The sequence below is a fragment of the Cucurbita moschata genome, unplaced genomic scaffold (assembly GCF_002738365.1).
Source record: "Cucurbita moschata cultivar Rifu unplaced genomic scaffold, Cmos_1.0 Cmo_Scf00013, whole genome shotgun sequence".
Taxonomy (NCBI): Eukaryota; Viridiplantae; Streptophyta; class Magnoliopsida; order Cucurbitales; family Cucurbitaceae; genus Cucurbita; species Cucurbita moschata.
In genome coordinates, this window is record NW_019268529.1 from 2,339,050 (window position 1) to 2,351,077 (window position 12,028).

Genomic DNA, 12,028 nt, shown 5'->3' on the forward strand with positions numbered 1-12,028 from the left:
AAATCGTGCTATGTTATGAAGTGTTATACTATATTATATACTACATTATGAGGTTACAAAATAATTACGTTACATATGAAATGAACAAAAATAAATCTTGTATCATGATTTTAAACTAGGGATTTCATGCATATTATATGTTCACATGCATTGAAATATTTCATAACATTTCTCTGTTATGTTATGATTAGTACATACGTGTACACTATGACGTTATGATACAATATTATGTACACTTACTACTGGTAGCATAAGAGTACACTAGTCAAACTCAAGTCAAGGGGGTACATATACGACTCACAAGTCAAGGGGGTACATATACGACTCTGTTCGAAAGTATGCTAGTCAAAGTCAAGTCTAAGGGATACGATCTCGCCTGAGTCCATATGTGCATATGTGAATAATATGTAGAAAACATTGTAACTATGCTATACACCCTTGATTTTAGTAGAAAATTATCACTTCAATCATAAACAGTCCCTGCTTCAACAATCTTAGATTCAAACAAGTTCAAATGTGTCTGTCGGCAACTATATCGACATTTAAAAGGTACCAACTCATGAATAGTCCTTGTTCTTGTTTTGATGTTTCAAACTGTCTTGTTGACAACTAAAAATTGTCAAAGAAAACGTTTGTTTGACACTAAAATACATTTATCAACCAAATCTCTGCGACTTGTGAAAGGTGTCACAAATTTGTATATTTTGATAAGAACACAGTTTTTATTAGTTTTATGGTTAAAACAAGATCATATCCATTTATACAAAGTGTTGTGTACATTAATACAATCATGACCCAAAATTGTATGATTGCATTTCAGAGTCCTCATACCTAACAGCATGCAGATTGACTGATTCTGAGTATAGGAAAATCATGTCCTGTTTTCTTCAGCCCGTTTAATCTGTAGAGCAGCTCTTACCACATTGCCTCTTGTGATAATCCCAACCTTCATGAAAGGTTTCATCATTTTGATGCCAAAAACAACCAATAATTCAGATGAGGAGTGGAATAGATAGATATCTCTTACCAGCTTTCCATCCGCATCTACCACTGGAAGGCGGCGATACTTTGTCTGAAGCAATAATCTGCATTTGAGAAAATAGAAATGGTTCAAAGCGAAGAAGTTAAGGAAATGATATGATACTATAAAGAAAAAGGAAAAAAGCATGTTTGAACCTAGCAGCGTCCTCAAGATCACTATTTTCTCTAACAACAAGAGGCACCGGTGTCATCAAATCGCCGACCACCTTTCCGTTGGTTTTACTTAGAAGACTTTGTACCTCATTAAATGTCTACAAGGATGATGATTTAGAATTAGAGAAACCATTTGTGCAGAAGATTTTCATTTCATGTCCTCTACAAACTAGTACCATATGAAGGAGTTGAAATAATAGATCAACCATAACTCGAATTCAAAGCCATATAAGTGTTTTGATCATCAGTCCGACAGCGATTTTCATGAGCAAGAAAAATGAACCACAACCATAAATGAGAAAACAAACCAAGACCCATGAAAATGAAATATTTGACCAGTGAACTTATCCTCATGCTTTTTGCTAATATTACCCGAGTCGTTGAAACTGAAAGGTTCAAGCTCTTTTTGAAATAAAGGCTCTTACCAAAACAGTGATCTTTTCTAATCCGTGAGTGTCTTTGACCAGCTTGCACACACCTAGACTATTCTCTAACTCGTAGGATATTAAATTCTAGGTAGGTGGTTACCATGACTTGAACCAATTCCGTCTAAGCTCTTTATTATTTACATGGTAGATTAGAACAGTGACTCTTACCTTCTACTTTTCACAAAGTTATGTTATCTACTTCTTTTAAGACTCAGAAGAAATAATTGAATACATAAAGTCATCGGGAGCAATGATAGTAAAGAGTATGAAGCAAACAACTACAATTAAACGCCAAAAAAGGAGGTCAATGCATACTTTCCACGTGCTGTCAACTTCAGGAAACATGCTTCCATCCGTTGTTCCACCACCTAATTAGAACATTCGGAAATCTTGTCAATCTAAAATACTTGACCTTATGCAAAAATATTCTCAGGTTAAAGTAATGACTAACATAATTCATGAGTAACAAATGATCTGATGCATCTTTCAACATAAAGAAAAATTTGGGAAAAAAATTAATACATCCAAGAAGTTAGATTCTCTCTTTATTAATGCTGTCTGTAATTCGCCTGAAAACATGTCATAGGAAGAGATGGTACAAATAGCCAAACACCCAAAGATAAGACAACCGAACAATCTTTCTCAAACGGGATAAACAATGGTAGTTGTATCAGCAATAACAAGAAAGTTCTGATATACCTGAGATGGAGTCTAGTGCTAACAAATCATAGTCCGATACGACACCAACCTGCATCAAGAAGTATTTTTATTACGAGCATTGATATATTAAGCCATCTAAATCAAACATACACTTGATTGATAATACAGATACAGGAGTCTAAGGGCTCAAAAAGAAATTCAGATGAGCTAAATTCACACAAATTCTAAGCATTTTAGGTAGCAGTCTGGAAATGATACCAGTTTCCAATTGTCATCAATTACTGGAAATCCTGTGATCCTTTTCTCCACCAGAATTTCTAAAGCTGTTCATAAACAGAGATAATAAGCCACATTTCCCACAGGGCTGGGGGGAAATATCCAAAAATTCCAATTACCTTCTTCGACAGTGGTTGTGGGCTTTACAACATGTAACTCCTCTTTCCTAGTCATAAAGTCACCAACAGTGTACACACCATTACTTGACTGCATATCAAAATATTAAGGAAAGAAGAATAAATTTCTAACACTCAAGAAAAGATTACAAGATGAGAACAAATTCAGAGTACAGTTACTCAGAAGAACACTGCTCGTGAGTATAAATTTCAATTCCAGGCCATGTTGACCTGTCCCTTCTACCTCTTCACCAGATCACAAGATGTCATAGAAAATGAAGGATAATTTTTCTTTTCTATGAAGGCCCCTGTTGATGGATTAATCAATACAAAAATTTCCAGAATAGAAAGTAATTTTTCTTGTAGTTGTTTAGATTTTATGTTTTTGTTCACAAGGTAAGCAAAAACACAGTAGAGCTAAAAGAATTCATGGAAGAAAATTGGTGTTCTTGTCAAACTGTAGAAGGTTAGTTCAAGAAAAAGTTCTAAGTGAGCGGATCAGAGAAGGAGATGGAAACACTTTTTTCCATTAAGCATATCCACTAACCTGAGAGATTTGTAGAGGGGAAGCAAGTTCATATCAAATTTCTCGTTGTTAATGAGGCTATTCAAAATTATAATGCACAAAATCGTGGGTGATGTGACTTTATTTCATTCATCAATGAAATCTGATCTCTTCTTTAAAGAAGATTCTATCCTACAAGTTGGCATTGCTCTTTCATAGTGAATATTTAGTTCAATCTTTTGCTTTCTTCACCATGACGGAGGAAGTTCAATCATAAAAATCTAATCAAAATCTACCAAGCTACATTCCTCAAAAGCATTAGGTAAATTCGTAAAGAGTATTCGAAAAAAAAAACAAAGCAACAGAAACAATTAAGAACAGAACCACACACCGGTACAGAATTGGCCATCAAGGTGCCACTAGCGGCGATTGAAGTAGATTTCCGGAGCCCCGTAGATCGACAAGACGTAGAAAAGCTCCGAGCCACAGATGCATGAACTATCGGCGATGAAGGTCTCCGGCAAGGCCCGAACAACAGCTCCTGAACCGAAAAACTAGTTGCCCTGAATTGCGCAAGCGATAAAGAACTCAAACTACAGCCAATCGACTCCATGAGAGAGGCTTCACGAATCAACACAAAGCAAACCCTCCACAGTCGCCGAAGTTCGTGAGGTTCAAACGAGGAGACTGGGATTTTATTTTCTTGCTTGCAGTTTTTGCACTGTGGAAGAAGATAATAATCTACTGTGACGTAAAACCCGCTTATTCCTAACCGGCTGTCACCGCACTGGATGTCAATGTTTAGATCCACGTGTTATAATCAGGTAGAGCCAAGATGTAGATCAGACGGCGATGAGAGCTTTGAGAATTGTGGGTGACGGGGTTAACCGTCTGTGAGGAATCTAGCTTGACATGGTGCTGCCTGTATGACTATCATTTTTTATAAGAGTCCACGTCCTCATATTATTGGAGCAAAAATATCTATTTTTTTTTTTTGGAGAACCTTAAAAATATCTGAATTAAATGACCTTTAAAATAGTTTTAAATTGTTTTTAAGATTCTAAATAATTATGAAATAAAATTAAATTAAATGTAAAAAAAATGTATATTTTCAAATAGAGTTGGTTTTTTCCAACCATGTAACATACTCAGTACGATTTGAATTAATCGAATTTTTTGAGTCGTCGTATTTTTTTAACACCACTCTCGTTTTTTGAATCATCGTATTTTCATAGTAAACAGTAGCATTATACTTGGACCCTCTCTTTCAAGCTAGCTGTCTGTAGCGACGTTCGGTGTCAACAAAACCTCTGGTGTCATGCTCCCCATGATCACCATGCTCATCATACTGTGCACGTTTGCACTCGTCATCTCTAGGAGAAGTATCGCTATACTTATGTACATACAACATGCATGAGGTCCTTCTAATTCCCATCTTAACATCTCTTTTGACACAACTCTCTAGTCTTATTTGTTTGTTACATTAATTAACACGTGCTCGTTGGATATTTATATTAATATTATTTTCATACTCTTAGAGTTGTGTCCTAGGTCGATCTACCGACATGATGCAATATGATACTCATTATCATATAAAATGCTTAATATGGAAAACATCAACATATTAAGATAAAAGTCATGCAATCATCATTCTCATCATAAAGTCATTAAGTGCATCAAACACATCATGTATGTCATACATTGAAATATATAAATTACATACATTATCATCATCATACATCGTAAATGTAACGGTAACATGCATAATTGCTAGTCTATCCGATAGTAAGACCACTTACTTAGTTGGTTTTAGCCGGAGTACTTTCTAATTTTATTAGATAAGCTCCCTCTCTTCGAGGACTGCTCCAAAGATTGTTAGGATTCGTTTCCTATCACATCGTTCATCACCGTTAGTATTTCACAATTTAATTTTTAATCCAACTAATAATTGTGAAATGCAGCACTAAAACGACCTCAATTACTTTAATTTGGGCTGAAAAGAGGTTCGGAAGGGTCGTAATGGTGGAAACGGGGCTAAAATTGGAAAATCGTGCCGAATAGCTGCCAAAGTCGCCGTTGTTAAGGATATTTGACCAAATATTCTCTGCCGCCACGCCGTCCAAGTCAAGCCGAGCCCAAGGGCTACCTGTGCCGCAAGGTGAAACGTGGTAGCAGCAGGGCGAGCCACGTCATGCAGATGACGTTGGGTTGAGGCACGGGTTGCAGAGCAATTCGAGTCAGCCTCACAGGTCGCGTCTGTAGGCTGGCTTACTGGGCTTCGATTCGCTGGCTGGGTGGCGGGTGAGTATTCTTATTTGTCTTTCATTTAGACACTAAGACTGAAGTATTATAAGGATATTCTATTGTATTGAGTGCAAGGCGTTTGGGCTTCTGGGTTGGTTTTGAGTTTTGGGTAGAGCTATAATTGGGCCTCGGGTTCTGCAAGCAGGTTGGAGACAGGTCACGGGTTTGTAGGCAGGTCGCGGGTTGCAACAAGGATCGCTATGGTTTTGGACTGGACCAACGATTTGGGGCTGCGGGTATTCGATTTGGGTCTCACATCAATTAGAGAAAGGAACGAGTGCCAACGAGGACGCTCAGCCCCGAAGCACCCTTTATAATGATGTAGAAACCTCTCCATAGTAGACACATTTTAAAAACTCCGAGAGTACGCACAAAAGAGAAAGTCCAAGGATGACAATATTTATTAGAGATTGACATGGATCGTTACACTTATCAAGAAGGAATGGGAATGTAATAATAGCGATTTCAAAACCCGACAATCATATATTCAACTTTTTTAAAAAGCATACATATTTGGTATGATATAAAATCTTTAAAAAAAAAAAAAAAAAATTGATAGGAGCTTGAAGGTGGGGGACAGAAACGAAAGAGAGGAAAAATAGAAGGCCACGTGAGAAGACAGTGTACACAAATAGAACATAGAATCCCAGAAACGTCGAATCAGAGAGATGTGTGTGAGCACTGCCGACGGAAATAGATTGATTGGACTCCAAAGCCAAGCCCTCCAGCAAGGGAAGTGGGAGGAGGGTGATTATGAATCCATTCAAATGCTCCATTTCATAATAACATACTATGCGTCAATCAATCTCCTCCCTTTCTCCATCTTGTCTTCTCATCATGTGTTATGTGTTTTCTTTGGACTTCCACTTCCATCTTTTCCTTTTGCTTTCTTTGTTTACAAGATTCCGTGACACACTTTACGGGCGAGCGGCTTTGGTTCATTGGTGTACGTTTGGCTTAAGATGGCATGCCCAAGTTTGTTTAGTTTAGGGTTTGTAGCATAAGTTAATAGGTTCTCTATAAGCGTTAGCTACTTCAAATAGTCTCTATGTGACGTCAGGATAAAACAAATACAAAACTACCCAATTTTTCTTTATGCAATATTGACACATGCACGACTTGCGCTTCTTCTTAAACCTTTATTTCCCTCTCAAAGGTGAAGCCTTAAGAATGACATTGTCATCGAAGAAAGCTCCAATATCGTCTTGCGTGAGTCTGCGTATGGGCTCTTTGCAATTTGTATCCCCAACTTTATTTACTGTGCTATGTTCGTAGGCTGAACTGATTTTGGCCCTAACAACTGATATTTGTCCACTTCTTCCCCAAATATACGGGACGAAAACCTTCATTCATACGCTACATTGAATGGTGCCATCTAAATAGTAGCTTGGTGAACTCTATTAGGTGCAAGTGCTCGTCCCATCTTCCTGCAAAATTCATAACACATGCTCTTACAAGTGCATGTTTTGAGGATCTAATTCAATCTCTCAGTTTGTCATACATTTAGGAATGGAAGGTTGTACTGAACTTTGATGTGTTCCATGGCCTTTTGTCAGCTTTTTTAGAAATGAGTAGTGAAAGTTCAATGATCGGTAGGTTCTAGGGTTTACCCACTTGACAGTATCTAGAAATGTAGCGTTCAACATCGTCAAGGAGAAGACAACGTGAAATCTATTGAAGTCGTTGTCGAATATGTACGAAAAAAAAATGTCGGACAAGACAGTTAGATAATGAACCCGAGGGTTAATCAAAGACTTCATAAGTGTGTCAAGAATGCTAATTTCGGCAGGGTAGGTGTGTTTGTCAAGCTAACAAAATGTGTTGATGTTGAAAAATTGAGATGGTATAAAACCAAGAGGTGTAACACTTGGTTTCTGAGTTTTTAAGATGGACTTTAATATTAAACTTTTAGCTCCTATTGAGTTTTCCACTTCGATGTTACCACATATATTTCTTTTTTATGTCTTCTTTCTTTTATTCTTTGTGTTCTTCATCTTGATCGTGTGTCTGAGTCTTGCAATCCTAACAATTAGTTTGACGACACATGGATCATGCTCAACGCACCACCGGCTGACGCTTCCGTTTGGCACATGGGTCGTGCGATGCGTTCAACTTTCGGCCCATGAGACTTAAATTCACCATTACAACCACTTGTTGTAAAGGTTGTTCAATAAGTACCATGCATTGCTCTATTTTCCTTTTATTTAAGCTTTGTTTGAGTGCATTGAGATGAAGAATGGTAAAATTTAGGTGCTCAAATAATAGTTTATTGCACGTTTGCTCAAAGATAGAAGAGTAAGTTATGGTTGTACTTATTAAAGAAAGTTGGATCAAATTAAGGTAACAAAACTTGTGGTAACAACATTTCCAAAATTGTGTATTACTTCAAGTAGAATGGTCCAAAAAGAAAGCGTTGGGAAAATTGATTGAGGACAAAAATTTATTGATCAACCCTTTCGTGGAACTGGGTATTAAAAGAAGCAACGGTATGCTTTGAGAGACATCACATGGAGTGTTCATATTTTGGCAATGGGGAGTACTACGGGTGAGATAAACCTCTTTCTAATAGCATTTTAAAAACATTGAGAGGAAACTTGAAACGAAAAACTCAAAGAAAACAATCTTTTCTAGTGGTGGGCTTGGGCTGTTACAAATGGTATCAGAGCCAGACATCGGGCGATGTGCCAGCTAGGAGGCTGAGCTCCGAAGGGGTGGACATAAGGCGGTGTGCTAGCAAGAACATTAAGCCTCGTAGGGGGTGGATTGGGGGATCACTCATCTTTGGAGAAAGAAACTAGTGCTAGCGAGGACGCTGGGTCCTGAAGGGAGGTGGATTGTGAGATTAAACTCAGGCCAATGAGGAGGCTGAGTCTCGAATGGGGGGTGGACACGAGACAACGTGCCAACAAGGAAGCTGGGCCCCAAAAGGAGTGGATTGGGGAGTCCCACATCTCTTGGAGAAAGGAACGAGCGCCAATGAGGACATTGGACTCTAAAGGAAGTGGATTGTTAGATTGCACATCGGGCCAACGAGAAGGTTGAGCCCCAAATAGGGGGTGGACACGAGGCAGCGTGCCAACAAGGACGCTGGGCTCTGAAGGGAGTGGATTGGAGGATCCCACATCTCTTGGAGAAAGGAACAAATACCAACCAAGACGCTCGGCTCTGAATGAGGTAGATTGTGAGATTACACATTGATTGGAGAGGGGAATGAAACATTTTTTATAATGGTGTGGAAACCTCTCCGTGGCAGAGGTGTTTCAAAATCTTGAGGGAAAGCTCGAAACTAAAGATCCATATCTACTAGAGGTGTATTTGAACTGTTATACATAGGTGTGTCTAAATTTGATTCCCCAAATATGTGGGATGTGGGCTCAATTGTCCAAGATGCTATGGTACTTTGGGCATTGGTTTAATCCTCCTCCAAATTGACTTTAAGCATTGGTTTGTGCACTAATGAATTCCCTAGAGGAAAAGAAAAGTATCCCAAACGAAAAGAAAGGAGTTTGAATTATGGCAAAAGCTTAAAGTGTCAAGTCATTGCACAGTTCCTTTCCAATTGGAGTGGTTGGCTCCAATAACACAAGACACGAATTTATACGGTACTGTGGGGGGAAAAACCAGACCAAATGGGCGTGTTGGGATTTGATGGATATGGGATGGCCGCAGGCGGAGAGGTGAGTGAAAGGGCCAATTCAATCTGAACCTAAATGGGTTCGCCTAATATTCTTGACGGATTTGGTACAAGAAATCAACGAGAAGAAAACGGGAAAGGCCAAATCCAACGTAAAGCAAATGGAGAGAGGAAAGCAAAGGCAAAGCAGTGAATTGACTGACAACTGGCGAGTGGTTAGCGAGAGGGAGGGGGGTCCTCTCTCTTCTCTCTTCTCTCTTCTTCCTGTCTTTGCCTTTTCTTCAATATTCATCAACACCCACAAAGATCTTTGCTCTGTTCTGTTCTTGGGGTCTCTGTTTTCGTTTTTGTTATTGATTCTTTCTATGGGGGCTTGAATTTACAGACCCGGATATCATGCGAGGGGTCGGAATTCTTATGGGGTTTGATCTGGTTGGAAATGGGTTTTGTCTGTTGGCCTTTGATTCCAAGTGAATTTCTTGGTTTTTGTTTGATTTCTGTGTGTTTTAGCGGTACGGCGTTGAGAAGAACAGGGGAGGAAAATGTGGGATCTCAATGATTCGCCCGATCATGGCGGAACTGATGAATTTGAGGGCCTTTCGTCGATTGACGGCGATGATGACAGAGCGAAATGGGTTGGATCAATTAATTCCAACTCGAGCTCTTCAGCAGTGGTTTTGGAGGATGGATCCGACGCCGATGAAGCCGGCGTCGACGAGCGCGAACACCCAGTCTCCCGGGAAAGCTTCTCGGCAACCCACCCGCCGGCAACTCGTCAGTTCTTCCCCCTGGAGAATTCCAACGTGGATGCTTCATCCGCCAGTGGCGGTGGCGGTGGTTCGACTGCGTTTCCACGAGCTCGGTGGTTCGGCGTGAAGTTCTGCCAGACAGAGCCTGTCTCCGCCGTGAGACCAATGGCGGTTCTGCAACCAATAAAGAAAAGCCGACGAGGGCCAAGGTCTCGAAGCTCTCAATATCGCGGCGTCACGTTTTACCGGCGAACCGGCCGGTGGGAATCTCATATATGGTTAGTTTCCTCATGAACACAAACAAATCAGTTTCTATATTTCGCCATTAACGCACATCCTCTGCTTTCTTTTCACTGAAATAGGGACTGTGGCAAACAAGTTTATCTGGGTACGAATCAAAATCATTGAATTCTATTTACTTCTTTTCATTACCTTATGACAAAATTCTATGTTGATTAACTCGATCAAACACCCTAACAGGCGGATTTGACACAGCTCATTCAGCTGCTCGGTTAGCCTCTGATTTTAACATGTTCTTGCTTTGTCTTCCATCTCGAACTCAAACTGCATATCAATATGAGCAAGTTCTTCTGCAGAGCCTATGACAGGGCAGCTATAAAGTTTCGAGGAACAGATGCAGACATAAACTTCAGTATTGAAGACTACGAGGAGGATTTGAAGCAGGTCTTCCATGTTCATAACATGTTCTTAACTCAACTCCTGTTCAATTTTTCTTATAGTTTTTCACTTTGGTTTTCTCTTAAACAGATGGGGAAGTTAACAAAGGAAGAATTTGTTCATGTTCTTCGTAGACAAAGTACAGGTTATCCAAGGGGAAGCTCAAAATTTAGAGGCGTAACATTGCACAAATGTGGAAGATGGGAGGCTCGTATGGGCCAATTCTTAGGCAAAAAGTAACCATATTTCTTCAATTCCCAATGTTTGTTTGCTACATTGGTTTCGTGTTTACGATTGCGTCTGATATCGATTCAACAGGTACGTTTATCTGGGGTTGTTCGATTCCGAAATCGAAGCTGCAAGGTATGTTTATGAGTGATTTATTGTGTTGGTTGATCTGTATAGATTACATGATTAAGAACATATACTTTGTTTTAGAGCTTATGACAAAGCTGCTATCAAATGTAATGGCAAGGAAGCTGTCACAAACTTTGATCCCACCATATATGAGAATGAGCTTAGGACAGATGCATCATCAGGCTATGCGTTGGAACAAAATCTTGATTTGAGGTTAGGAAATTCAAGCTCAAAACAACACACAAATGATATGCAAAATAAGGTGAGAATTTCAGCTATATTCTGTGTATTTGAGTTAAGATTGTGGCTATTCGATGATGATGACGATGACGATGACGATTCAGGAATCAAATGTAATTGAGAAGATGCAGTTTGGTAGCGAAACGATTGTTCGATGTCCACGCTCCATCGACACAACGATACATGAGCAGTCTCCATATATCAATGAATCAAACTCGGAGGTAAGATTTTGGTATTAGGCAAGTTATGAAAATAAAGTGGGACGTGTAGCGTATCTGCGCGGTATCAAGTTTATATCGTGTTCGTTGTAGATCGATGTGTCGCTGAGTTTGAGTGAAAGGCAGCAATGGCAGCAAGGTTGTGGTGGCTATGAACAAATTGGAACAGCGGCAGCAGCATCATCAGGATTCCCACAAATTCAGGTTTCAAGTTCACCAAATTGGGTGAAGAAAAAATAATGGATGCTTCTTGGAGAGACCCTTTTGAATCATTCTTCCATGAACAAATTGTTGTTTAAGAAGGAATAAAAGGGCATTTTATAAAATATTTTAAATAATTTTCTTTATAAAAAAAATTGAATATTATTATGAATATTAAAAAAAATGGATGACCCGATAAATTCGATCAACCCAATTTTTATGTTGAGTAATGAATAGGTTCAAATAAATGAAAACTCTATGGATTGAACGGAACCAACTTAAATTTACGAAACTATATTTATTTTATTTTTTATTCAGTTTTATAATAATTTTTTAATAATTATTCTCGACCCTCTTTAAAATAATTTTTAATTATATAAAAAATTGATTTTTTTGAAATATATATTAAAGTGGAATGACAAATCCTAATTAAATATTTAAAAACAAAAAATTAGATGTTTTATTAAT

General features: G+C 38.7%; 2 protein-coding genes across 2 annotated transcripts; one reads left to right on the forward strand and one right to left on the reverse strand.

The window, feature by feature from the left end:
• Positions 1–685: 685 nt before the first annotated feature.
• Positions 686–3,933, reverse strand: LOC111451845 (CBS domain-containing protein CBSX1, chloroplastic-like). Its single transcript, XM_023092428.1, has 8 exons — positions 3,571–3,933; positions 2,678–2,765; positions 2,541–2,605; positions 2,322–2,370; positions 1,938–1,990; positions 1,177–1,292; positions 1,028–1,085; positions 686–946 (listed from the first exon to the last, which is right to left on the reverse strand). Exons 1-8 carry the CDS (start codon positions 3,790–3,792, stop codon positions 872–874), a joined length of 726 nt encoding a protein of 241 aa, XP_022948196.1. The 5' UTR covers positions 3,793–3,933; the 3' UTR covers positions 686–871.
• A 4,881-nt stretch (positions 3,934–8,814) lies between these two features.
• Positions 8,815–11,697, forward strand: LOC111451258 (floral homeotic protein APETALA 2-like). The gene is made up of 9 exons (XM_023091607.1): positions 8,815–10,144; positions 10,229–10,254; positions 10,347–10,377; positions 10,463–10,550; positions 10,635–10,780; positions 10,863–10,907; positions 10,983–11,163; positions 11,246–11,362; positions 11,453–11,697. The coding sequence occupies exons 1-9, from the start codon at positions 9,660–9,662 to the stop codon at positions 11,597–11,599; spliced, it is 1,266 nt and encodes a 421-aa protein (XP_022947375.1). The 5' UTR covers positions 8,815–9,659; the 3' UTR covers positions 11,600–11,697.
• The last annotated feature ends 331 nt before the right edge of the window (positions 11,698–12,028 follow it).